This window comes from Pteronotus mesoamericanus, unplaced genomic scaffold, assembly GCF_021234165.1.
Source record: "Pteronotus mesoamericanus isolate MK-2021 breed Mesoamerican mustached bat unplaced genomic scaffold, CSHL_Meso_final contig_50, whole genome shotgun sequence".
NCBI lineage: Eukaryota > Metazoa > Chordata > Mammalia > Chiroptera > Mormoopidae > Pteronotus > Pteronotus mesoamericanus.
The window spans coordinates 5,398,867-5,426,490 of NW_026555186.1; the positions used below are offsets into that span (position 1 = coordinate 5,398,867).

Sequence of the window (27,624 nt, forward strand, 5' to 3'; positions counted from 1 at the left end):
GCATTAGGCTAACCTTAGTTCTTATCTTGAGACATTAATTGCCCTGATCTGGTAATTGAATTTCCAAGATTAATGGATACCTTGGATTTTAATTTGATTAGGCAACTGAGATGAAACAGGCTGAGGACATGCCCCCAACACCAAATTCTCTGTAGCTATCACTAAAGTGAGTGGATGTGAAGCTGCAGAATAGCATCCTTCACTTTTCATTATTGGAAGTAAAAATGTTAATTAATAGAGCATAGAAATAGACCATGCCTCTAGTTTTGACCTTAACTTCTAGAAAACATGCCCTTGTATTCCCTGCATGTCTGTTATGTGACTATTTTGCTTAAGGAACAGAAATTTATTGTCTCACAGTTCTGGAGGCTGGAAATTCAAGATCAAGGTGTTGGTAGGGTTATTTCCTTCTGAAGAGTGAGGAGGGAAGGGTCTGTTCAGTGCCCCTCTTCTTGGTGTGTAGATAGCTGCTTTCTCCTGCATTTTCACATGGTCTTTCTTCTCTATGTGTCTTTGTGTTCAAATTCCCTCTTTTTACAAGAACATCTGTTATATTGGATTAGGGTCCACCTTAATGATTTTATATTATTGCAATCACCTGATATTATGGACTGTATGTTTATGTCCCCCACCCCACCCCCTACCCCTGCCCCAATTCATGTGTTCAAATGTAATCTCAAATGTGGTGGTGTTTGAAGGTGGGACCTGTGGGAGGTGATTGGGTCATGAAGGTAGCATCTGAATGATGGGGATTAGTGTCCTTATGAGAAGACAAGGCAGAGATAGCTAGCTCTCTTTCTGCCACTTGAGGATATAATAAAAAAGTCACCTACCTAAAGAAAGTGTCATGACATTGAAGAAGCCAGAGAATAGCACAGCCTTGTAAGTTGTAAGTGTACGTTTAGGTTGCATTCATAATGTAAGTGAAAGCTCCTTGTGGACAAGAATTGTTTTATTTTGCATAGTGTTCTCAGCACTAGATCATGACTGGCACTTGGTAGATGTTTGATACATAGGTGTTGAATGAATGAATGAGTAAGTGAATCTATTGTACTTCAAATTTACAAGACGAACATTGAGAAACAAATAAAGAGAGCCCCATTCTCAGAAACCCCATAGGGGACCCCGCTGGCTCCGAGCTGCTCATGGCATGCTGTGCAGATGCATGCCTCTGCTTATAGTATCTGTGTATGGAGCTTGTTGTCCTTGGACCGGCTGCTGCGATGGGAGTGTCCTTGAGTTAAGCACTTAGCAGCATATGTACGGACATAAAGCCTAGGGGACTCCATTTGTGAGGGGTTACTTAGTAATGCATTTGAAGCTAGTTCATTTTACTTCATTGCATTCTATGTGTTTATTTTAATCTCTGGATTGAATTTTTATTACTATAAATAGAAGTAATAAAACACAGAGCCTTGGGTGTTCTGACTTAGAGGAATAATTGGTGGAATAAACTCAGAATCTGAGGATTCTCAAATGGCATTGTCAGCGAGTTAGTAAGCAAAATTGTGTTGTTGGCTGACAGGACTCCAGTATCCCAAATACATACTGTTCATGAAGAAGCATCCCTTAACATTTCTAAATTCTCAAGGCTTCCAATCTGCACAGCCCTGGGAATTTGGAAAAATTAAAATCAATTTTTTTTCAAGTCCTGTGTGGAATGCCAGGGTGATGCTTCCTGCATGATCTCTCTCTTCCTGGTACAGTGCTCAACAGCTTAAGGTTTTTGTTCGTCAGTTGTTTCTTAGCTTTCTTGACTCTCTGGTGTCTCCTCTTTGTTGGATTATTCCCAAGAGTAGTTGTATAGAGTTCAATAGTCCCTGCCCCCAATCTAAGAAACAGAAAAGGAAAAGCCAAAAGCTAACAAACTGAAGTTCCCTGGACCTATCCGGCCACTGCTTTTTATTTTACCTGAGCTGTACTCCTATGACGCATGAACAACATGGGTTTGAACTTAGAGGTCCTCTTATATACAGATTTTAAAAAATAAATATTGGAAATGCATATTCTCTTTCTTATGATGTCCTTCATAACATTTTTCTCTAACTTATTTTGTTGTAAGACTAGGGTACATAATACATACAACATAAAAAATGTGTTAATCAACTGTTTATGTTATCACTAAGGCTTCTGGTCAACAGTAGGCTATTAGTAGTTCAGTTTTGGGGGAGCCAAACGTTATATGCAGATTTTCAACTGAGTGAGGTGTTGGCAGCCCTAGACCCCTTGTTCAAGAGGACACTGTTGCCCACACTTAAATGTTTCCCCCCTCCTTAATCCCTGTCACTTTCAACCCGCCCTAAGCTAGCTTCTCTGCCTGTTACTTACTTGGCTGAAAGTTTTCTTGCTCCAGCCAGCCATGGCCTGGAAGAAGGGTCTTCCAACAGAAGAGGGGTCTCCAGACATCTCAGATAGGCTGCAGCAGACAATGTCCTCCTCCTGATTCTTCTCTGTCAGGTTCCCCTGCTATCTGATCTGTTTCATTTTGATTTTTTATCCTGTTCATGGCTTCTCTGTCAAATATAATGCTTCTTTCCTGCTCGTAAATCTAAAAGCCTACCTGATTATCTTCACTTGAATATTTAATGGGAATTTCAAAGTAACCGTCCAGCCCTGACCAGGTTGCTCAGTTGGCTAGAGAGTCATCCCATACACCAAAAGGTTGTGGGTTTGATTGCCAGTCAGGGCATGTAAGGGAGGCAACCAGTCGATGTTTCTCTCTAACATTGGTGTTTCTCTTTCTCTCTCCTTCCCCTCATCTCTCTCTAAAATCAATAGAAAAGTATCCTTGAATGAATATTAAACAAGACAGAAAAACCTAAATGTCTGAAGCAGAATGCTTGGCCTTTCCCCTCACACATCCACCTCCTCTCATTTCCCTGTCTCAGTGGACCTCAGCTTCGTTCGCTTTCCTTCTCCAGCCACCATCTGGCCGAAGTCACGGCCCCCTTTTATTGGAACCAGTTAAATGACCTCCTAAATGGATTTTTCACTTCTCCCCTGATCAGGTCCATTCTGCATGCAGCAGTGAAGGAAACGTCACCTCCTGCCTAAAAACCCTTTAGCAGCTGGTTCCCCAGTGAACTGGGGAGAAAACTTCAATCCTTAAAAGGACATATAGGCTCTGACTAACCCAGGCCATGCCTGTGTCTTTGAGCTCATTTTGTGTCACTGGCTCTTTGACCTGCCACATTCCATCTCTGGTTCAACGTGTTCCTCAGAATCGACACAAGGCTCTTCCCTTTGCCAGGCACACCTGTCCGCTTGCTTTCCTCTCAGGCTTACCCATCCCTCAGGTCTCAGGATCAAGTGCCTTTTCATCCGAGAGCCTTCCCTGAGCCCCCAGGCCGCAATGAGTTCTCTCTCTTCTCCTTTGCCAAGCAGTCGGTACTTTCTCGTAGTACTCTTCACAGTTTATAGTTGCATGCCATCTTCCTCTATGCTGTTTTTGGTCTGATGTTGGTGTCTTCTGCTAGTCTGTAAGTTCTGCATGAGGAGAAACTTACCTGCTTTTCCCCAACACATGACCAGGGCCAGGCGCAGTGTGAGGACTAAGTTACAGGATGGATGAGTGAAGTTTCTTTCTTTATTTTGGAAAGTGATTGAGTTTAAAGGGAGTAGTCAACCAAATTCTGTGGGCCTATGGCTTTCCTGAGGGACCAAGTCTAAATGTGGTGTGACTGTCCTCTGCTGTTACGTGGAGAGCACTTACTTCATGGATGCTGTTTTTTCCAGATGTATGGATGAAAGCAAGTTAGTTGGGGGGTGCAGAAGGAAGAAGCTGGTCATGAAACAGCTTTACCCAAATGAACCAATTTAAGAAAAATTTGCACCATTTTATCAGATGACTTTAAAAGGTTAGTGAATAAATATACCAAATGGGTACATACTCAGGAATAAATAATTCACAGCCTCCCAAGTGAGCCATATTATATAGCACAGCTGATTCAGTCATATTTTATTCATCTCCGTATGGAAGAAAATCAATTTGAGAAAATTTCCAAAGCCGTCCTGGGGCTCAGCTGCCCTGTCTTCTGTGTGTTAAGTTGGGTGGTTCTTTTCCGATGGCACAGTTGCAAAGCTCCTCCTTTCTCTTGCTCTTATTTCTCCTCTGGTAAGTTCTTTACTGCTGTCACTACTGCAGTGTTTACACACCTGCCCTTCTCTGTGTGTCTCTTACTTGGAATTTAAATAATCCCTTTGAGGTTCTAATTGCCAGATGACTTTATGTTAGAGTTAGTTCTCGCCCATTATCTCTGTCTTCAAATGTTCTGACTGGGCAAAGTCAACTCTTCTGCTTGAGCCTTTATCCCTGTGCCCGAAGAAAGTCTTAGCGCCTCCCACTGCCTGACCCTGCATGAGGCGGTAGGACTCTGCCTGGGAATGCGCTTTCTGTGGGAATTGCACCCAAATCCAATTTCTGAAACATTTGTCCACAGGTTTAGGTATTTTTGTGCAACTGTTCATTGTATGAGCGCATACCTTTAAATTCCTCCCAAGCATTCCAAAATGTGATGTCACTGTGCATGGGAGGATAGCACCCTTTACCAATTACTCCAGTAGCCTGAGTAGCAGCTTTTACTTCTTATTCCAATTAACAGCTTTTACTTATGATTCCAGTAGCCTCAGAATAATTTTTCTCAAGTCACTCTACGGTCCTTTTACACAAGCTGCAATCAATAGCTTAGCACTTATTTCTTTCAGAAGTTCCTATGGTAGCAGGAACTGTTCTCTAAATCACCTATTATGACAGTCCCCTGCAATTTTTGTGCGGGGCTAAGCCACTTGAGATGCTCCGAATTGTATGATGAAATCATAAGCATGGAAACGCAGGCATCCCTCTTTCCTGTTAGTCGGAGCACGTGTGTGGGGACAGTGGGTGAGTGCTGTGTATTCCCTGGTGGGAGAGAGTCGCAGGCCTCGGGCACTGAAGTCCCTCAGTTTCACTTTACACAAGTAGATTCCACTTGGTGGTTACAGGCAGGCAGGCAGGCAGGCAGTAAGCGTCACATGATGGAAAAGCTTCCTCGGAGGACACTAATTTCAAGAATACTGTTCATGGACTTAATAAATAAATGTAAAGAGATGGTTTTATTTGTTGCTTGCTGTGCCTTCCGATGGTCATTCATAAGTACTTGGCGGGTCCAAAGGCTGGAATCATAACACTAAACTGCCATCTCACTCCAAGAAGTTTTCAACCTCATAAAATGCACATCTACCTTTGCTCAGGAGACTGTTTAGTTCCTCAGAGGCACTTGCAAACACTACATCAAAGCATCAAAAACTGGTACAAAATTTTAACATAAACCTTTTTATTTCTTCCCTCTTACCCAACATGTAAAAATACAAGGTGACTACTAGCATACAGGCTTTCTGGAAGTGCTTTTTGAAGAAAAAATACTTTCATGGCTTGCTCCTATCCTCTCTTCTACCCACAGGCCTCTTGATTCAGATTTACTGGTGAGTTCATTCTTTCCTCCTAAACTGATGAGGCTGTGACATCCGGCTGCACCTGACAGTCTCCTCAGCTGAGGAGAAAGCCAGCAGCACCAAACACGCAGTCCAAGAAGCACGGGAAGAGGATTTGAGTGGCTGTCTAATGTCAGTGTTAGGACGGCAGTGGAATTAAGAAACAGAAGGGCACTCCCTACAAAATAGTGGTTTAAATTAGACTCACAAATTTTATCTTAGTAAGTAGATGGACTAAATATTTCATTGTAAGTTATGCTTGTTGAAAAATGCCTTTTCCGAAGATGCATCTCAGCCTCCATTAAAGATGTTGGTGCAGAATCAAGATTCATAATGTTATTCATGAGCCCCACTCATGACGGGAATGGAGCCACTGCCAAAGAATGAAATAATCTCAGCAGTGTGAGCCATGATGTGCAGTTAAATGCTATGGATAAATGTCAACAACTAGAAGAGCTTCAATAAATGTTTTTGATTCCACACACAGGTTTTTATTCTTAAAACAGCAGTCCAAACAAAGTGAATTTAATCAAGGGAAAAGTGTGAGAAACCACACTGTATTTCATTTTCATATTAATAATTTAGGCAGCCATTTTTCTTGATTATGAAAGAAAGACTTCCAAGAACATCAGCCTTTCCAAGAATGTACCCGTGCCTCAAGGTCCTCCAAATCTGGGCAGTGTGGCAGTCCTGGACAAAGCGGGAAGATGACCCCTCTGCCAAGAACAGTGATGCTTTCTGGGAGATTAACGAGCTGGAAACAAGAAAAGAAGGGCATGTATGCAATGGACCCTCATTCATCATCACTGCAAAAATGAAGTACAGCATAATTGTTTTTCAGATTTTAGACTCTTTCTGTATTTCTTCTTTAGTTGTATAATCTCAGTTTTCATCTTAAAATCCAGGTTTCTGTTACCTTTAATACTGGCATTATAAACCAGCTCTGTGAAAAGTAAGGTAATAGCTTTCATTTAAAAAATCTAAATACTCCCTTGATATAAAATATTGAAATTAGGAGGGTGGATTTTGCTGTTAACTATTTCTCAATACAGCATGTTGTTGAGATTCTGTCGTTCCTCAATTACGCCCTCTTTATCCTCTTCATTCAAGTGCACACAGGGTGGAACAAAAGTAGATTTACAGTTATGAATATGTGAAATGCAAAGTTTAATCTTGTATTATTATTTATTAATTATTTTACTGTTTTCTATATGAACATCGCTAAACTCATTTTTGCCCAACCGTGTATATACTTTAACTGGAGAAATAGTCTCTGATCTAAAAAGACTCTCTTTTAAAATTTTTTGTTAAAGTCAAGCCTCAATAACATGCTGAGTTTTCAGTATGCTTAAGAATATTCTCCCAAATTTTAGTCATACTTTTCATTTGATCGCTAGTCAACATTAATTATGATTGTTGTATTAAAATGATAAACTATATGTTAGATTCCTTTGGAATGGAAATTTCCATTCTTCACCACCAAGAAAAAAAATTATTATATACCCTGAATATTGCCAACCCATTGTATAAAGAGCTTTCTGTAAATCATGTTAAGCTACTAATAATTTTTAGGAAAAATAATATGTCTACCAGAGCCAATTTTACTTTTAAATATGTCATGTGTTACCTAGACTAATGTTTACCAGTAGTGTTGGCCATGCATTAACAATTTCCTGTCATGGATACCATAAAAAAAATCATGCTTTCTGGCCATGTCATTCTATAATTTGTTAGATTTTGATATTAAATAAATTATCTTCCTGTCAGACCTCAAGGAATTCAGTAGTTATTAATTCACAGGCTGGAGATTAGAAATATAAATTCACATCATTTTTGAGTTTGCTGTTACTAATGGTAATATAAAGATCTGTAACTTATTATGTTGGTAATTAACTAGCTGTGTGGCCCTGGGTAAGTCACCTTACCCTTATTCTTAGCTTCTATAAAATAAGAGTTTGGACTAGAATGTTTCTAAGCATTTTTTAACCTCTCATACTCTATAGTTCAGATAAATACTCATTTTATATTGTATGTTATACTATATTATGATTGTATACATTGTATATGAAGATGCTGTCCTTCACACGCAACTGGTAGCCTATATGACACTACAATAGTGGAAACACGCAAAAGCAGATCAATAGTCTTCCACATTCCATCCAGTCTCCTAAGTCCAGTGACACAGTGTAATGACTCATTTGTACAAAATAATCTTACAAATACAGAAACTGAATTATGTGACCTTAGTCTCAGTGTCCTAACCAAGAATTCTTTGTATTATCATTTCTTTTCAAGGAGGCCTTTAGAATTACACATATTACAGCATTTTCTAAATCAATGAAAAATATATAAATATAATATGCCAAGTTTTTCTAAAGAACTTGGAAGAAAATGTATTCCCCAAATGGGAACTAACTGATGTGTTCCAATCATAGTTCTGGGGGAGGGGGGAAGCAGTTTCTGTCCTTGCTCACTTGACAACACATCACTGGGCTTGCTTGTGCTCACGGTTCGAGGGGTGAATTTCAGGAACTCTGTCGTCTTAACATTTAATCACTAGGTGCTGTTCTTTGAATGTTTATGTTCTGGGGATGCTACTAAGCCTTTCATGAAAATTTTCTCCTGAGATGCTCAAAGCAGTCCTTTGGGGTAGGTATTGTTATCCTGTGTTACAAACAAGACAACTGAGATTTTGGAAGGTCAAGCAAATTTCCTAGGTTATGTAGGAAACAGCAGATTTGAGACTCTTACTGAGGTCTGACCATACTCAGGCTTGTGATGTTAACCATCATCAATACCAGGTGAAGGACACAAGCACATAATCAGAAACATGCATGCACACACACAAATACATGTGCACTGCACTCACACAGATACCGCCTCCATAAAGGAGAAGCACAGCCCAGAGCGCACTCTGTCATGTGCCTCCGTTACCTGGAGGTGCACCAGCCTTGTTCTGTGTTACCCCACCCCTCCCAGCCTTGTAATGTCAGGGAGAGCAGCTTCCAGAAATCACCCACCATGGGCCACCTCCATGGGCCTCACCTCCCATTTGCACTCTCTCTGAACCTCTCGCCTTGCAGCCCCCTCTTTGCCCTCTCTCCCCTGCCTCAAGCTGGAGGGAGCTTCCACAAGTGAGCAGATGCAGCCCTCTGCTCCTTTACGCCACCTAGAGTTTGTCCTGCCCTGGGAACAGTTGGGCATCAGCAGGTCCCCTTCCTCCTCCCGGGAACTCCACTGCAACCCCATGCCTGCCCTTCCTCTTCTCTCTCTTAGCCTTAAAATGCCCATATATAGGCGTTATTTATTTTAGTGGGGGGGCACATTTTATATTGCAGCTATTTAATAATTTATTGATTATTTGGGGGTCCAAGTTGCTTGTTGCAAAGTATGCTCAGCTCTAGCTGTGCATTTCTACTTCCAGTTACAAAACTTATGTCAACAAAACTTGTTGAAGACTCAATTATCTTTTAATAGGGATATAACCTCCTAAAAAGCAATAATACAGGATCTGATTGCCAAAAACAATCAATAGTGCTTCCCTCAGGCCCTCCACTTTTCTCCAAACCACTTACTTTATTTTTCTAAACATCTCTCAGGGAAAGGAGAACTCTAGAAAATTTTCTTTCACATCTTTTATAACATAAGTCTTGTTCATAGGTAGTTTAAAAACTAGTTCAGCTGTCATGTGGGTAAATTCATATTCATCCCTTCTGAAATGTTCACTACTTTGGAATGTTTTTCAGAGTAGGCAGTCATTTCATAAGAAGGACAGGTGCACCTTTGTAAAACAGCTCACATGCAGCCAGGGCCCCGGCTATGGTCAGGGTCCCAGGCCCTTCCCCAGTCACCTCTGACATTGTGGGTCATGGGGCAAGTGGTTTCTGTCATAAATAATGGGCTGACTCCCTTGGATTGGCAAGGCAGACTTGAGAGTGAATAGTACATGAGCTCATAGGACTGAGAAGATGGTCCAAGTTAAGAAAGAAGGATATTTCAGAGAAAATTCAGAGGCATTGTGGCAGAGTAACAGGAACACTGGACCAAACCTAGTGGTCATGTTATGTCCTATGAGCCAGCTCGGTGACCTTAACCACTTTTCCTAAAAATGAAGGGCCTCTGAGGAGCTTTCTGCCTCCTTCCAAATGTGTTTATATAAGGACCCTTCTAAACTGTGTATGATCAAATGCAGGCTAGGCTGGATTTGGTCAGTGGACACGTTTTTCTCCCACGCCCACTGTGTCTTACTACGAGGTTGCTTTTGCTCTTCTCTCCTATCTGATGAACCATCTTTTCTCCAAAACAACCAATCATTTAGTCTTTAGGGTAGTTTCTCCTGCCCAAGACCTAAAGGTGGCCTGATCCAGAAGTTGTTTGGCAGCAGAATATTAGCATCATCCTAACATTTGTGGATAGTTTTCTTCCAATTCTCAACCAAATCTAGAGAAGCCAACCATTTCTTTTAATTTGGGTGATTATAGTGTATGAAGACACAATGCAGGATGGCCATACAGCACTATTAATGTTATAGTGACCTTAACTGTGGCCTTGGGTAGGGGCAGGTTAGTCTGTTTGTCCATCCACCTGTGTGTCCATTCATTCATCCATTCGTTTGTCTCTTCACCTGTCTGTATATTTCTCTAGCCATCCATCCATCCATCATGTATCCACCTATCCATCCATCCATCTGTCCATCTATTTATACATGTGTAAATCTATCTACCTACCTACCTCTCAATCACCTATTCTATCCATCCATCCATCCATCTATATTTCTTTCCTTCCTCCTTCTTTTCCTTCCTCCTTTTCACCCATGTGTTCATCTATCCGTCTCTATCTGCCCATGTTATAAAGAAATCTTTCCTTAAGGGATATGCTTTTCCCTTACTCGTCTAAGTGCATTGAAATATCAGTCATTTATTTACCAAATTAGCATGTTGTGATAATATGTACATGTAGGTTATTGAAAGCAGAATTACAAAGAATTTGAACTTGTTTTTAACTATGCACCTTGAATAAATCAACATATTAGTCACTATCTGACGTTGTCCTCTCTGCACTATCCATTTTTCATGTATTTTTCTGGCCACAGTCACCATGTAATGCAGTTTTCTAGCTGATGAGATGACCAATGACACACTTTGGACATTATTACTGTTAAGTTTCCCAGGAAACTAAGAGTAATTATCCAGAAAAGAATCAGGCTCTTTCCCCTTCATTTCTTTTAAAAGATAAGCTTGCTTAAGTTCAAAAGAGAACACAACTAAAACACCCCAAAAATCCTAACATGGCATCTGTTTTAGTCTTAAGGGTAACGGATTAGAGTAGGGTTTCTCATTCTCCCAGGGGTGTCCAACCTGCAGCCTGCAGGCCACATGTGGCTCAGGATGGCTATGAATGCAGCTCAACATAAAATCGTAAATTTACTTAAAACTTTATGAGATTTTTGTGTGTGTGTGTGTGTGATTACATGTTGCAATGTATTTAATGTGTGGCCCAAGACAACTCTTCTTGTAGTGTGGCCCAGAGACACGAAAAGGTTGGACACCCCTCCTACATTATTGACATTTTGGGCCAATTTTTGGGGGGAGGGGCAACTTGTACATTGTAGGATGTTTAGCAGCATCACTGGCTTCTGTCACCTAGATGCTAATAGGATCATCTCTGGTAATGACAACTAAAGAGGTCTCCAGAGATTGTCAAATGTCCCCTGAGGAGTGGATGGGGCAAAATTAGCCTTGGTTGAGAACCACAAGACTAGAATTAGAAAGTTAAAGTGACTTTTGTGATCCCTTCATGCTGTCAAAACAAGTCATGTGAAGAGACAAAGCAAAACCAAACTAATTCATTGACCTAATGTTTCTTAAGTTCTGCTAACGTGCCATGGCACTGTGCCAAGTAACAAAGACTCAGACATCAAAAAAGCTCAGTTCCTGCCTACAGAGAGCTCACAGTGAAATGGGGAAGCAGATGTGTAAACAGATAATCATATATACACAGGACTTATAGGGAGGAAGTTAATCATATTGTTAGATGGTATATAGCCAAATCTGTCAGATACTTACCACATGTTTCACTTCTCAAATGGTCCCTCTGAGGTCCTGCAGACACAACCTTATTTTAAATTTGGTATCACAGAAGAAACATCCCTTGGTCATTTCCCCTCCTTGGACCTTGCTAAGGTTGTTCCTGCCTACAAGGTCTTATCTGAGACTTTTACATCTCCAAATTCTCCCCACTATCAACAGGAGGCTTGTCTCCTCCAAAAAGCCATTCTGGATTGCATTAGCTTGCTTTGATGTCTACCCACCTGACTCCCAGTATGAAACTCCCATCTCTTTTGCACAGCTATAGCTTATTGATTGGTCCCCCCCCGTTTCCCATGCATTGGTCTAATCACTCCAGTAGATTATAGGCTATTTGAATATAGAAACCAACATGGATTCCACTCTCTAGTGACAATAAAAATTTCACAGCTTCCCAAACATACTGCCTTCTTTGCTCTTCCTCTTTTTGTAAAGTGACATTTAACATAGTTATCTCAGAATAATTACCTTCATGCCTTGTTCTCCTTCTTTAATGGGGTTCTGGGGACTGACTAGTAGCTTTAAAACTTACCAAGTGGCTAAGTCAATAACAAGACTTCAATGTTCTTTATAAAATGACATTTGATGTACTTATCTCAGAATAATTGGGTACTGAAGTCCTTATGAGAAGAATAACTTGTTTGGTAGTAGAGCCAGTTCACAGTTCTCTGTCTCAACACATTCTGCTGCCTTGCCATCACTAAGAGAAAGGCACTTTGTAAAGATCCTGCCCAGATCCCATGGAAGTGCTGATATTTCTGATGCTGTGGTTCCTAGTTACCAAGGATGCCATTTTGACCACCAGGAGAATAACAGTGTTTGGTCTATGTGAACTGAAGTATTGCAAATGGGAAGGTAGTTGCTTTCCAAGAAATTTCTGCTCCACAAGCAAGGTTGAAAACAGTAACAGTCCATTGAGAGTTTGAATAAACTCTTTCAGCAAAGAAAGCTTTTAACTCCTCTTGGAGAGAACAAGCGAATAGGATTATGACCACCACTAATTACTTAGCTAGAGATCCCCTGGGGTGCCTGTGTTTAAACATAATTAATACCGAATATTGAGGAGGGTAATGAAACAAAAATGCATTATATGCAGACACACATATTTAATTCATATGGGGCAAAGCCTAGTTACTAAGACTAACTACATTAGACAGTTGATACTTGGGCCAAATTTCCTTGATTTGAAATAATGGACAGCACCTGCTTTTGTTACAAGAAATAATTAGCACACAGAAGAAAAAGGCCATGTAAGCTCTTGAACTCTGAAGAGCTAAAATGTCTTTGTATTTCAGCTTTGGACCGCTAAATGTGGATGAGAAACCCTGTACAAGTATGAAAATCTGTAACAATCAAAACAGTTGAACAAGAAATTACATTGAGAGACAAAACATGATGGTTCTGGGGAAAAAATGGAGGCATAAATATGTGTTTCCTTGACTGAGATCCAGAACCCTTGAAATTCCTTATGTAGACTCCATACGTCATATTTGCTGAATTAATCTTGCTTGCTAATCAGTTTGAAAAGTTATTTTTCTTGTTCATAGTCATTTGAGAGATTTTTCTCAGCAGGGTGAAACCTTCTAACTAAGGATACTCCGTCTTTTTGTAAGAAACAATTACAATTGTCTGCCTTTGATCTACCACTTCCTGTGAATCTGTAAACAACCAGATAGGATAGTCTTCAGGACTCAGTCTCCTATCTCCACGGATGTGGCATTTGGATAATAAAGGACAGCTTGTTAGAACAGTTTTCTGAATAGATGTTTCTTTATAAGGCCCATCTCACCCTTATAATCAGTGTCCTGGTTCCTGGCCATCCACACACAGATACCTCTCTTCTCCCATTTAGCATCCTGCCTACGCCATGTCTCTGGACTCTGCTAGTCTTGCTTCTCACTTAGTAATCAAACCTTCACTTTGGATTAATTTCCTCCCCTCTTGGAATTGCATTTTCAAACTATCCAGGCTTGTCTGGTCACTCTGGTTTACCCCTGGATTCTTAGTCCCTTTGCTGCACAAGTGGCCTCAGGCCAGCTTCACCTTTGTTTGGATTCATCTAGGACTTTACTCTTCAGGCTCTAAAGACAAAGGCTAGGCTTGCCTATCCCTGTATCCACCCCAGTTGAACCCATTGTCAGGGTACAGTTGGTAAGAATCTCAGTACTGGAATGAAATCTTATAAGAGCTTCCTTTCTGGAAGAAGACAATTTCTCTCTTTTAATCCTAGGGCCTAGGTCAACAGTCCTGGACACTAATCCCAGGAACCTAAAAGATGACCCTCCCCTGGAAGTACAAACCATACTGAACACATTTCCAAAGTATGAAATATGGTATGTCAAACCTCTTGGAATTTCCAGGTTTCTGGGAGAAAAAAGTTATTGATGTTCTGAGTTCTGTACAATAATGTGAACCCCTCATAGCTTTTCTTAGCACACATGGTGAGCTGCCCACCAATCTCTCTGCATTTCTCTTGGTCCCATGATCTAGTTCTAGGCATTGTAATTAAATAAAGCAATGATCTGTGGCCAAGACACTGTCCTTCAAAGTATAGGCATTACCAACAGCCAAGGGAGCTCTGCTAAAGATTGTTCCCCACAAGGAAGTGATTCAGAGGGTTTTCTCCTGCATAATTCTTGTGGAAATTGCAACCAACAATTTTGAGGTATGTTTTTCTTTTTAAATCACTGTGAATTAAAATTCAATTGATAACATCATCTGATTGATGACTATTCTAAAGAAGCAGTTTCTTCTTCAATAATGTAAACAATAATAAGAAAACTTTGTTTTCCTGATACTATTTTTCTTCTATTTTAAGTGTGGAAGTTAAATTTGAGGAGAATGGTTATCTGAGCAATAGTAGTCTTCGAATCCGTAAGTGCCAGTTTAGGTCTTCTTTAGTTTCTTTTAGCAATGATTTCTGGATGATCTTTTAAAAAATCTTAGTCCTGTGCAATTTTGGATTTATGGTGTTTTTTATATATCGATAGTATTTGGTAATTTTATTTTCCATCTTTTGGCTGCTGACATTTAAATACAATTGACCTTTGTTTTTTGACCTTACATGTTGAGGCTTGCTAAATTAATTCCCTAATTTATTAGGCTTTCTTGTCAATTCCTCATCTAAAAATAAAAACAGTTATATACTTCTTCCTTTACAAACTTTATACTTGTTATTATTTTATTTTTGCCTTATTCTGTTGACTAGGACATCCAATTCAGTACTGAATAGTAGATATCTTTGTCTAGTTCTTGATCTTGGGTAGGCATGCAGGAGCACTTTTTTTCTCCATAAATATTATTTTAGTTTTAAGTGTTTTGTAGACACTTTTTTTTCTGGGTAAGGAGTTTTTATTTCTGTTTGTAGTTTTTATCATGAATGGATATTTGTCATAATTTTACCAATCTATTGAGAGACTCTATTTTTTTAGTTGGTTGATAAGGTCAGTTACATTGATTAATATGTGAACGTTGTATTCACCTTGCATTCCTAAGATAAACTCTGCTCACTCCTTTATATATTGCTGGATTTGATTTGCTAACATTCTATAGAGATATTTTTTAAAAATCTGTGCCCATAAAGGATACTGGTCAAGAATTTTTATTTTCTCATTATGTTTTTGTTAGGTGTTGGTATCTGGTTTATGCTGGTCTCATAAAATGGATTGGGAAATGTCCTGCCCTTTATTTTCTGAGTTTATATAAGATTAATATTGTATTTTCTAAATGCTTGATAAAATTCTCCGGTGAAACCACCTTGTCCTGGAGGTGTTTGTTCGTTTGTTTGTGAAAGACTTTTGATTAAAAATTCAATTTATTTTATATAGGGTTGTTCATACATTCTATTTCTTCTTGAGTCAGTTTTAATATGTTTTTCAAAAAAATGTGTCTATTTCATTGATGCTATTGAATTAATTGGCATTAGGTTGTGTATGAAATTTCGTTACTACTATTTTTATCTATAGGATCAGTGACTGTATTTCCTCTTTTGCTTCTTGGTTAGTCTTGCTGAGTTTTATCAGTTTTAGTAGTATTTTAAAGAAGCAGTTTTATGTTTCCCTAGTTATTTTCGCTAGGTTTTTTAGATTTCACCTTTCTCAGAAGCAAAGTAAATTTCTTATGTCTGACACTTATCTCAGCTGTGGTAAGTTTATGAAGATGTTTTTCTATCAGAGAAGACCCATACCAAACCATGAAATCACTTTTAACATGCACCCTGTAAGTACAATTCTACAAAGAATGGGAATGTAATTAATTGAATGTTGTATCCACATGTCAAATTGATTATACTTTGAGATCTTTCCAACCAGCATTTAAAATCCCAAATTCAGTGGTTCAATTTAAAAACCATCTAAAGATGATTGAAAATAGGTTTTAGTTAAATTCATTTTTACTGAAGAGGACACTTGTTCAGAGCAGGTGTTTTCTCCCGTGACACTGGTGAGTAATCCCACTTGTCACCTGTGTACTATAAATCATCGTACTACAAATCTATTAGTTTATGATTCATAGCTGGCCTTCCTTGTAAAAACAAAGATGAAACAGTACTTTAGACTGAATGATTTAATGCACACTGAATGAATCTACTTTCCCTGAGTTCAGTCTTGTTCTCTCTGAGCATTTTTTATTTTCAGGAGGAAATTGAGTTCTAAATTGAGAAGGTATATTAGCTCTTTCAGACAATGGAATGACAGGTACAGCTTCTAAATAGCTTCCTGGAGGCCTCATTGAGTCAGGCCTTTCTTCAGTTCTTAACTTACTGGTTGAAGTAGATTTTTACAAGGTGTGACTCTTGATCTTACCTTGGCTTAGGCTCCCATCTCTTTGAAGAAAACTCTTAGCTTTTTATTCTACTCTTTTTTTCTCCGAAGGCAGTAACAAACCCGTGTTGATAGTAAGATTTCATTGGTAAGGGTGGTAATTTTTGCCACGGTTTCAGAGCAGCCTGTGGTAATTGTTGGGGTGCTTATCTAACTTCCCATAAAGACAGCCACAATGGCATGACCCCCCCCACAAAACGGTACTCAACTCTGTGCCATGTACATTGCTTGTATCTTGTTATGACTGGTCGCCCTTACTTGATGTATCTATGAAGAGTTGTGTATAAAGAGAATATTAAATAATTTCCAACATGAGTTTAATTCTTTCCAAACTTCATTAAAATTAAAAAGAAACAATTCTTTGAGGTTTTCTTCTGTATGTTAATACTCATTTAACGAACTGCAACATTCAGATTCAAGAAATATTTGAGAATGCCATTTAGAAAGCTATGTAGGTCAGATTCAGTTGGCACTCTGCTGAACTGCTTTTTTAATACTTGATTATTTTATATCTCTGTGACTACCTTTTAGATAGGTATAATTGTGTCCATACAGAGAGAGGGCATTTTAGAAAGAACTTATGCTTTGGAAATAGATCTGAGTTTAAATTCTCACTTCTCTCCTTACTGGTGGTTTAGACAGAGCTGTAACTTTATCCTGTAGGTAGCAATAGAATGAATGTGGAGAGAATGTTAATCTGGCAGTCCAGATAGATGATGGAACTGAAGTCAGAATACTTTGTATTTAAAGCACTTGCTCAGTGTTGTCAGGGCCGGGGAGAATTCCCCCCCTTCTACCTCTCGAGTTCTTATGGCTGGACTAATAATAAAATTGAGAAAGACCAGATTAACAGGATAAAAATCAATTTAATATGTGCACACAGGAGATCAAAAAATATACTCTCAGAATAATGAACCAGCTGCTTCTTACACTTTGTAGGTTAAGAAACAATAAATTTGTGAAAAGTGAAAGAACAGAGACACTTAAGTTTGGGTTGCTCATTCATGAGGAATCTAAGTAAAAGTTGAGGTTGGGTAGTAAAGGAGTAACAAGGTCTGTTATGTAAGGTTTTCAGTTGTGGACTCCTTCACTCTAGATAAGGGTGTCTCTCTTAGGACCCTCCCTCTATACCCCGACTCCACTGGAGCATGGAGTACTCCTTTTACAGTGGAGATTTAAATCTTGTATTCAAGGCAAGTAACTAATTCAAAGAAATCAGTACGCCATTTTGGAACATTTGGGCTGTCTTCCCTGAGCATCAACAGTGTGTCCAGCTCGTTGGTGAGCACAAAGGGAGATGAGTCTCCACTTCTGCTGTTATGGAACCTGCAGTCCGTGGACAGCAGGCAAACACGTATCTGGGATCCAAGTGAGAAAGAAATCTGAACTAAACAGAAGTATAAACATTGGGTTACGGGGACCAGAAAGAGGGATTCTGCTTAGAAGAGGAGCGGCACGAGGCAGATGGCTTTAGATGGCATTAGAGCCTTTTACGGATGGATGGGGATTTCATCTGGTGAAAACAGGGGAGACGGGCATCACACGCTGAGGAAGGGACATGCTCCGAAGCAGAGAGGGACCAAAGTAAAGAGTACATAGTATGTGGGAGAATACAGAGAAGTTAGATGAAAGGACATTGAGGAGGGTGCCTCTCGTCATCTGTCCTCCCGCCCTTTTTCCTTCCTTCCTTTCGACTTCCCCTCCCCACCTTTCCTCTCTCCCTGGTAATACTCCGCCACCCTTTCTTCCACCCTTCCTGCAACAGCTGTGTGCCAGGCACTGGGAATGTGTGCTGAACCAAACACTTAGCCTTCCTTGATGGAGTTTTGAGTCCAGCCCAGTGGGGGCAGTTCTTCTTTTATTAACATTGTTGAGTTGGGAGTTACATAGAGAGATCAGGGAGTGATTCAGAGCTAGAAGTCCAGCTGGAAAGCTATTCCCAGTACATACAAGGAGGACAGGCTCAAAGCTTTTATCAGGAAAATTTGCTGTGGCACTGCAAAGACAGGGAGTATGCAATTAGCGCCCGGTGGCATTACTACACAGTATAGTATAAGGGTGAAGAGCATGACTACCTGGGAGCCAGACTACCTGGGCTTGTATCTCAGTTTCTAGTTCTTACTAGGTGTTTCATCTTGGACAAATTGTTTAACCTCTCTACCTCAGTTATTTACAAAATGGGGGTTATAATAGTACCTTCCTGATGGAGTTATCCTGGGGCTTAAGTTAGTTAATATGTGTAACCTCTTAGAAAAGTACCCAGTATGTATTAGCCCTACAAAAATATAGACTAGGGTTATTAAATTCCAGTCCACTCAATAAGAACAAACTTCCAGAAGAGGAACTAATTGGTCTAACTTTGCTAGATTCCATAGTTTGTATATAATTGGGCTTTTCAGGAGTATAAAAGTGTCAACACATACCTAAATGTTATGGAAAGAAAGACAATAATAGGAATTATTTAGAGCCAACCTGGTTATTGTTCTTTTGCTTCCCTTTCCAATCTTGGGAAGAAATTTAAGTGAAAAAAGTATTGTGTATATATATTCATATATATCAAGTTTTAGAGGAGACCGTGTGTTCAGCAGTTGACGGATTTTGTTCTAAGATTCAGAAATGTCTTACAAACTGAAATCCAGGCCTTGGATACCATTGGGTAAAGACAAAAGTCTCGAGAGACTCATCTATTTTTATTGTCCAAGCTAATGGTCCATTAGCACAGCTCCTTGAGGCTGAGCCTGTAGATAATGTGCACCTTCCAGGGCAAGAATGCTAGGTGGATGTTTCCTAGTGGTGGAAAGCCACGTTATTTTCCTGGGGGAAGAATGTGAACAAATCCCACTTACTGCACATAGTGGCAACAATAAGAAAGATCAGTATCTAGTGGGCAAATTACCAAGATACTATCAGTGTTCAAAGGGAAATGCCTATGTTCATAATTGGTTTAATAATTTTGGTTTCAGTAATGGTTCTTATTAGCTATTCAGTGAAATGGTGTTAATTTTAAGGTTCACTAATTTATGAAGAACATCGATGCACTTTTAGGCAGATTTTCATTGTTAGTGAAGAGATACAAAATGAAAAATTTCAGTGAGCTCATTATAGACTTGAACAGTTTATTCTTCTTTAAAAATAAGCTTCAAAAATCTCAAATTCTTATATCCGCAAAGAAAAATTATGTTTATGATAATAAGATATAGTTAAGCTTCCTGTGTACTGTGATTGCGTTTTTAATTTCTTTGCTTTCTGACATAATTCTGACCACGTTTATTCCAAACTGCCAAATATTTGAATTTTAAACCATTTTAAATTTGCTATCACCAAACAAGTGTGAAGCATCAATTTTTCTTATTCCTAGTAAATCTGTCCCTTTAGTCATTCACTTTTTCTCTAAGGAACAGCTAAGCCTCATGTGTCAGAAGGCTGCCACCTCCGCGCCCCTACCCCCTTGCCGTCATACTAACTCTGAGAGCCACCACAATTTCCTGTGTCTCAGGAGACATTACAGTGGCATCAAATGATCCCCACCAGTTCATCCAAATCCCAGTGTCTGGCAGGGCCTCTGGCCACCATTTGTTACTGAATTGGCATGCAGGCAGCTTTGGGTCAATTAATTAGTAAGACTAATTGAAGCTAAATATAATTATCCATACAATATTGAGCTGTCCAAATTTAACTCCACTAAAATTATGTAATGAGTCTGGAACATAAAGGATTACTTGCAAACACCTGTGCCTAGTGGATTTAAAAGTGTGCTTTGTTTTCATCTACCTGATGTGATTAATAAATTGATAAAGGGTATGCTAATGCATATAGACACAGTAGCACTCATTTAGGATGGATGCTAGTTGAAAGTAATTTATTTTTTAAATTTTTAAATCATGTTTATTCTATTACAGTTGTCTCAGTTTCTCCCCTTTGCCTTCCTCCACCCATCCCCCCCTACAGTCAATTCCCACTCCGTTGTCCATGTCCGTGGGTCATTCATACATGTTCTTTGTTTAGTTCCTTCTCCTTTCCACCATTGTCCTCCTTCCCCACCCCTTCTGGTCACTTTCAGTCTGCTCCATGTTTTCTTGCCTGTGGTTTATTTTGTTGAATAGATCTCACTTATAGTTGAGATCATATGGTATTTCTTTCACCAACTGGCTTATTTCACTTAGCATAATATTCTCCAGTTCCATCCATGTTGTCGCAAAAGGTAGGAGTTCCTTCTTTCTTTTCTTTTTAATGTAGATTGATTTTACTTATTTAATTTTTGTCAAGATCCATTATAAAGTATTAAAAAATTTAAATCCATTAAAAAATCTCAGCAATCATGATAGCTGTACAGAAATAATCAAGTAGATCAGTGAAATAAAATGAGCATTCTAGAAACAAACGTGTATATCTTTCTAACAATATAGTATATGATTAAATTAATATTTCAAATGAATGGGGAAAATAAGGCTTATTCAACAAATAAGGTGCAGGGACCACTAAGTCTTGAAATAAAACAAATATAGAGCCCTGTTTCACACATTATACAAGAAATATGCAGGTGAGTTAAAAGTCAGTATGTAAAATCTAAGGAGTTTTCAGAGAAAATAAAATTTTTTTTGTACCCTAAAGTAACATACTCAAACCCAGAAGCAATGAAGTAAAATATTGACAATATGACTATATTAAACATTTAAGATTATACAGTGATATATGTATAAAGTTAAAGGACAAGTAATAGAATAGGAAAGTATTTGCAACACATCTAAAAAAGGGTTAATGGTTTGGTTTGTTTTTTTTTTTAGGGAAAAAATTCTACAAACATTTAATCAAAAAATGGATGAAGAATACCAAAAAGTCATTTAAATCTTTTTTAAACATAATAGAAATAGGCAAGAAATATACAAAAACAGGTTTAGTTTCAACAATTAATAAAGTAACAATTCAAATAACATCATTGTCACAATCAGATTAATAAGTATTAAAAATATTGGTAATATCAAGTATTGGTGACTGTGAAAGGAACTGGGTATTCATAGACTCTTTTCATCTTCTTAAAGCAGTCCCTTGAGCATATCTTGCAATACTGGTTTGGTGGAAGTGTATTCTTTTAGCCTTCTTTTTGTCTGGGTAACTCCTTATTTCATCTTCCATTTTAATTGAGAGACTTGCTGGGTAGAGACGTCTTGGTTGCAGGCCTTTGCTTTTCATGACTTGTAATATTTCTTGCCATTCTCTTCTGTCTTGTAGTATTTCTGTTGATAAGTCAGCTGCTAGCCATACTGGGGCTTCCAGTTACTACCTCTTTCTCCCTTTCTGCCTTTAGTATTCTCTGTCTTCGATATTTGCCATTTTAATGATGATGTGTGCCTTGGAGTGGGCCTCACTGGGTTCCTCTTGAATGGGACTCTCTGTGCTTCCTGGACTTGTGTGACCTTTTTCTCTCCTCAAATTAGGGAAGTTTTCCATCATTACTTTTTCAAACAGGTTCTCCATCCCTTGCTCCTCCTCTTCTCCTTCTGGTATCCTTATTATATGGATATTATTACATTTCAGGTTGTCCTGCATTTCCCTCAACACCTCTTAATTCTTTTAAAGTCTTGTTTCATTTTCTTGCTCCTTCTGGGAGCTTTTTTCTACCTAATTCTCCAGCTTTCTGATTGGATCCTTTGCTTCATCTAGCCTGCTTTTTATTCCTTCTACTGTGTTCTTCAATTTGGAAATTGTATTCTTCATTTCCTCTTGTCTCTTATTGATAGTTTCTATGTCCTTTTTCATACTGATACAGTTTTAAGTAGGTTCCTTGTAGTTTCCCTGTAGTTCTTTGTAGTTCTCTCTGAGCTCACTGAGCTCATTGACCTTCCTTATAACTGTTGTTTGGAACTCAATATCTGATCGTTTACTTGCCTCTGTTTCATTTAGTTCTCTTTCTGGGGATTCCTCCTTTCCCTTCAACTCAGAGGTGTTTCTATGTCTTTCCATTATTTGTGAGATTTTTTTTTTTTTTTTTTTTTTTTTTGCTCCTGCTTCTTAAGTTGATTTGTCTTGATTTCCTGACTTTGTGGTGTGAACTTCTATGGTAGGAGACTGCTGTTTTTTTTTCTTTCTGGATCTGCCTCTGATGATGTCAGATGTTGACCCTGTCCAACCTTAGGCAGTCTGTTTAAGACTTCCAGGAATCTACTTACTGTCTGTGGCTCTCACCTTCAGCTGTTAATCTAGTTACTCTGCACTCAGTGGGCCGGCTTAGAGACACCACAGGGCGGTGCATAGTCCCTCCTGGGGACAGGGTATTGGGTCTTCTCACACTGCTGCTGCTCAGGGGAGTGGTCTCCCTGAGCCAAACGGCTGCTGCCATATGGGGGAGGAGTGAGCACCAGGATCCCGCCAGCTACTCTGCCTGTTCTCTCCCCAAAGTCTCTGTCTCCAGTCTCTCCCCAAGTGTCTCTAGACCACTCTGCTCCCCCTTTAGCCAGGGATCTACTGTCTGTGGCTGCCACTCTGTACCCAGCTGTCAGGCTTTAGCACTACTGGGCCTAGGCTGAGCCTCCTGGGGACAGGGCTATTGTGTCCTCTCATGCTGTTGCTGCTCAGGGGAGTGGTCTTTGCCTGAGCAAGACGGCTGCTGCCACATGGGGGATGAGTCAACATTGGGATTCCGCCAGCTACTCTCTCAGTTCTCTCCCTCAAAGCCTCTCTCCCCAGTCTCTCCTCAGGCGTCTCTAGCCCACTCTGCCCCCGTCTTTGCCGGAGACCAGGGTAAGTGGCTGCAAACAAAAATTTATATGTTGGCACTTTAAACTGTTCTTTGTGTCTCCAACTGCCTGTCTCTGGCAGAGAGCAACCCAGCTGACTGTTTTCTGTGTACTTTTGGGGTTCTGGTGCTGCAGGCTCAAGATCCTTGCTTATGGTTTTGACCCCGTTCTTCTCAGCGGGATCCAGCTGGCCGTTTCAGTATCCTTCTGGTGCTGCCACCCATGGGTACCCCTCCTGCCTCCTCGAGTCTCTATCACACTCCTTACTAGTTAGGTTGTGCTAAAGCTGATTCTTCTGTTTGTCCGAGGTTAAAAGCCTTCTCTCGCTATTGTTCAGTTGTTTGTTCCAGGTGTTTTCTCCACACTGTAGTTGTAATTCCAGGTTGTTCCTTGGAGGAGGTCAGTGTGACTTCCACTCAGTCCTCCACCATCTTGATTCCTCCGAAAGTCATTTTCTATGTTGCCTACCAAGTGTTTGTACTTAATGCAGATTTTAGTGAGTAACAACACTAAACAAGAACAACAGACATTGATACTTCACACTTGTTTGATGACACCAATTTAAAATGTTTTAAAGTTCAAATTCCCAGCAGCTTGATATTCATGTGTTCAAAATTATGTCAGGAAGTTAGTGAAAAGCCAGCTTGAAATACAACATTGATTGATTTGTAATGATAAGATAATGTTGACTAGTTTAATTATTACTCATTCAGAATTGTGAAAGCAAGAACCATTTTTCACAAAATTGATCTTCATATTAAAATGATTAGAAATATCTTTCTAATAGAATTTCCACCAAACTTTGTCATTTGGTTCTGTTTTTAAAAGAAAAATAAATGACTCCAGAGAATGAAATATTTCAAATACATTTCGATATATAATCTTTCACAAATGTAGAATTTAAGAGTATTCATGAATATACATGGTCAAGTGCCTACTTAAATATTACATGTAAATTATTTATGATGAAAGAGACCGAGAGACATGAGAGGGGAGAGGGAAGTATTGATAGTGATCGACTTGCCAGTTGTGTATGCACATATTCAGACTTCAGGTAAGTAAAGGGTTTTAGAGATACCAGATTCACCCAATGGACCTCATCATTTCAGCTCATTTGTTTTTAAAGGTTATTTAAACTGTTTAGGAATTCTTCTGACAAGCCATATGTTGCAACAGTCAGAGCTCTTTCACGTAAAATGAGATTCTGTAGGTTTTTTTGAGTTTCATTGTTTACTGACAAACTGTATAGCAGTTTTGGTTTTGTTTCACCTATGCAAAGTGTGAACATAACTAATTAATTCTCTCAAGTTGATAGCACACTTGAAAGGTTTTTGATCATTTGTACTATAAACTGTCTTAGATTACTTTCCCCATTGAATAATGTGTGCTTTATATAGTTTGTGAGTTTCAAAGATGCTCCATTTGTGTACAAATTCTAAATCTTGACAAAAATGACTTCGTGGATTACCCTATAAATAATTAAAAGTCAATAATATCTGAGTACATGAGGTGTACCAATAACAGATGATATATAATTTTATAGTTCCATTATAATTATTCTAGTGTTTTACCTTAAATAGCTTTTTCACTTTTGTTCTTATATAACCTGATTATTTGTTTTTTACATTCTCACAAAAACAAGAAATTCCCCTTTTTGCAGTAGCCATATGCGGTAAGAGCAAAATAAACTTCCAGATAGAGGAGTCTTCACCATATTTCTCCAGAGTGTTTTTAATTCTGTGCGTGCAGATAGATGATAATGTGATTTCCAGGTACTAAATAGTCCTCAGCCATTCATGCTCAGTACTGTTATCTGGAATAAAACTAGATTAAACTTGTAGAATGGCGAATTACTGAAAATAATAAAGTTAAGGCAATTCGTTAATATTTTTCTCCTTGTCTACTTTGTATAGCCTGGATGAAATGGAAAAACTTATTTGGGGGCCGATCAGATTGAAAAGGGTCTGAAATTACAAAGAGAAACATGGAGATAAAAATGTTTTTTTTTTCTTTTTAAATTAAACACAGCGCCTCTTTTCTTACATGCCTCTGTTTTTCTTTTAGTGGCAAAGCATTTCTATAACACTGGTTGAGAAAGTTCAGATGATTGCTGTAATCCTAGGATCCCTGTTCTTAATAGCGAGTGTGACCTGGCTCCTCTGGTCAGCCTTCAGCCCCTATGCAGTGTGGCAGAGGAAGGACATCCTTTTTCAAATCTGCTATGGAATGTATGGTTTTATGGATCTAGTGTGCATAGGTAAGACCATGACGTTAAACGTTAACCAATTGTCAGTAATCCGTTTCTTGCAGCTATTACATTTTCATCAGGTGGATGTCATATAGAATGCTGTGGTTCGCATGATCTTGGTTCTCCAGTTAATTAATTGTCCAGGCCATCACAACCTGGCCACTCTTCTAAAAGAGCATAGCATCTATGTTCTTAAATAATATGAAAAAATGAACAGAATAATGTCCATGTTAAGTGACATGTTTTGCAATGCAAAAGAAGGAGGACTCAAAATTATTTGGGGTGGGCAATGTAAGGACAGTCATTTATTTCTAAGGAATTAAAGCAAGTCAGTTACCCTTCACAAAGCTGGGATAGCACTGATAAGACACCGGTGGTGATATTTGTTCATTTGGGGAGAGAACAGGGACTTGGGGACAGTTTTAATTTCTGTCTTGTACCTCTGTGTTTCACTTATTAAATTCAGTGGCTTCGAAGAGAAAAAGGATCCAACATTTTAGCCTAAGCCAACACTACAAAAAAGATTTCCTATTTGTACGTTTCACTTCACTGATCTGTTGTTTCCCTGATATTGTCTATGAGAAAAACGGAAGCCAGCTCATGCAGTGTTTATGTGGTGTGGGAGGTGCCGCGGGCGCCTTGATGGGGACCAGTTGGCAGTGAGGAGCCGGGATGAGGAGGGCAACACCACATCAAGGACACTTTCCCTGCACTGATGTGCTTTGTAGCTCAGTGGAATGTGGGAAGAGCTCAGGAGAGCAGCTACAGTTTAAAGCAGCGATTCTCAAAGTGTGGTCTGCAGACCACCACCAGCAGCAGCAACATCTACCACGTCTTTTTTTAAGGAATGAACATTTCTCAGGCCCCACCCCAGACCTGCTCAATCAGAAACTTCAGCCCCATCTGTGTTTTACAAGCCTCCTAAGGTTCTGATGCACGCTGATTAAAGGAATGGGTGCTCAACTAGCCCTAGTCTCTGCTTGGACAGATCAGCTTTGCCCAAATTCCTGTTTTCTCACCTATAAAAATGGGGATAATCATTTAGGACAGGCCTAAATGAAATAATGATTATAAAATAATGTTATCAATTGCAAGTTGTAAATTAAGGGTATTTGAGTAAATCTCAAACATCGAAATAATTTAAATCACTTAAATGTCTCTACTCATGAAAGCCTTAATTTAGCTAGCAGTTTTAATATTCTGTTATTTTTTTCTAAAAGACCTCTATAAATTTTAAAATATGATCAGTCTAAATTTCCCCTCCTTATCTTCTTTTCTCCTTTGTCACTAGTGCAAAGCTAGGGAGAAAGAAAATGATCAAATTTCAAGCCAGAAAGGAAAAAAAAAGGAAAGGAAATGTCATGGGTAATATGTAAACTGAGCAGATGTTGCCTGAATAATTGAGCTAATCATGTATATGAACAATTTGCATTAAATGTGAAAATGCCTATGCACGCTTTTAGAAATTCAAAATCTCTATACAAATGTAATCTCGAGGGTAGGGTTCTAAATGAAGAAGGATTACAAAATTGTTCTACAAGTCCCTCAACAAATTCAGAGATAGTGTTTCTTCTGTCTTTCAACATAAATGTTGTAAAATGTGATATTCCATTACTATTCAAAAGGAAGGTGAAAAAAAAAAAACAACCCATTAGATTCCCAATCCAACCTACAGGAAAAAAAACCCAGTTAACTTTCTTGATATTACCTAAAAGGAGCCATATATTTCCTGGTCAGGAAACTGTTTTCCTAAATTTCACAGCTTGCATTTAGTTTTATTATGTCTCAAATTTTGATTGCTAATGTCAGACTTCTAACATTAGCAGGATTCTAATGTTAGAATCCTGCCTTAAAAAGCACATACATATGAACTAATGATATTTCAACAATCTATGATATATTTGGCAATCTGTTTTGAAATCTAGGAATTTGCCCATTTTATAAGGTCAAGTTTCTTAGGAACAAAAACCAGTTGACATTTTCCTGGAGACACTTTGGAGAGTGAATTTTTATGTAAGTTTTAAGTATTGACAATACTTTTTGTCTTTTGGCTCATCAAATCCAAATCTCATTATTCAATGATTTATGTATGTTTTGAAAAATATTAAAGAATTCAGATTGAACAGCATTCTTGATTTCACTTGGAAAACTCATTAATTAGTCTGGGGCCAGAGAAAATTTTATTTTTTCTCCCAAGAAATCAGGAAACTACTATCTATAGTCAAGAAAGCAAATAGAGATAAGCTTCTAGTAGCCAAACAGATCAT

At 38.8% G+C, this 27,624-nt stretch overlaps 1 protein-coding gene across 1 annotated transcript in view; it reads left to right on the top strand.

Moving 5' to 3' along the window:
* The window catches only part of MARCHF11 (membrane associated ring-CH-type finger 11), a 95,959-nt gene that overhangs the window by 46,058 nt on the left and 22,277 nt on the right, over positions 1 to 27,624 (top strand). Inside the window, exon 3 of the mRNA XM_054578203.1 lies at positions 25,174 to 25,366. Coding sequence (XP_054434178.1) covers positions 25,174 to 25,366 — 193 coding nt within the window. The remainder of the gene's footprint in view (positions 1 to 25,173; positions 25,367 to 27,624) is intronic.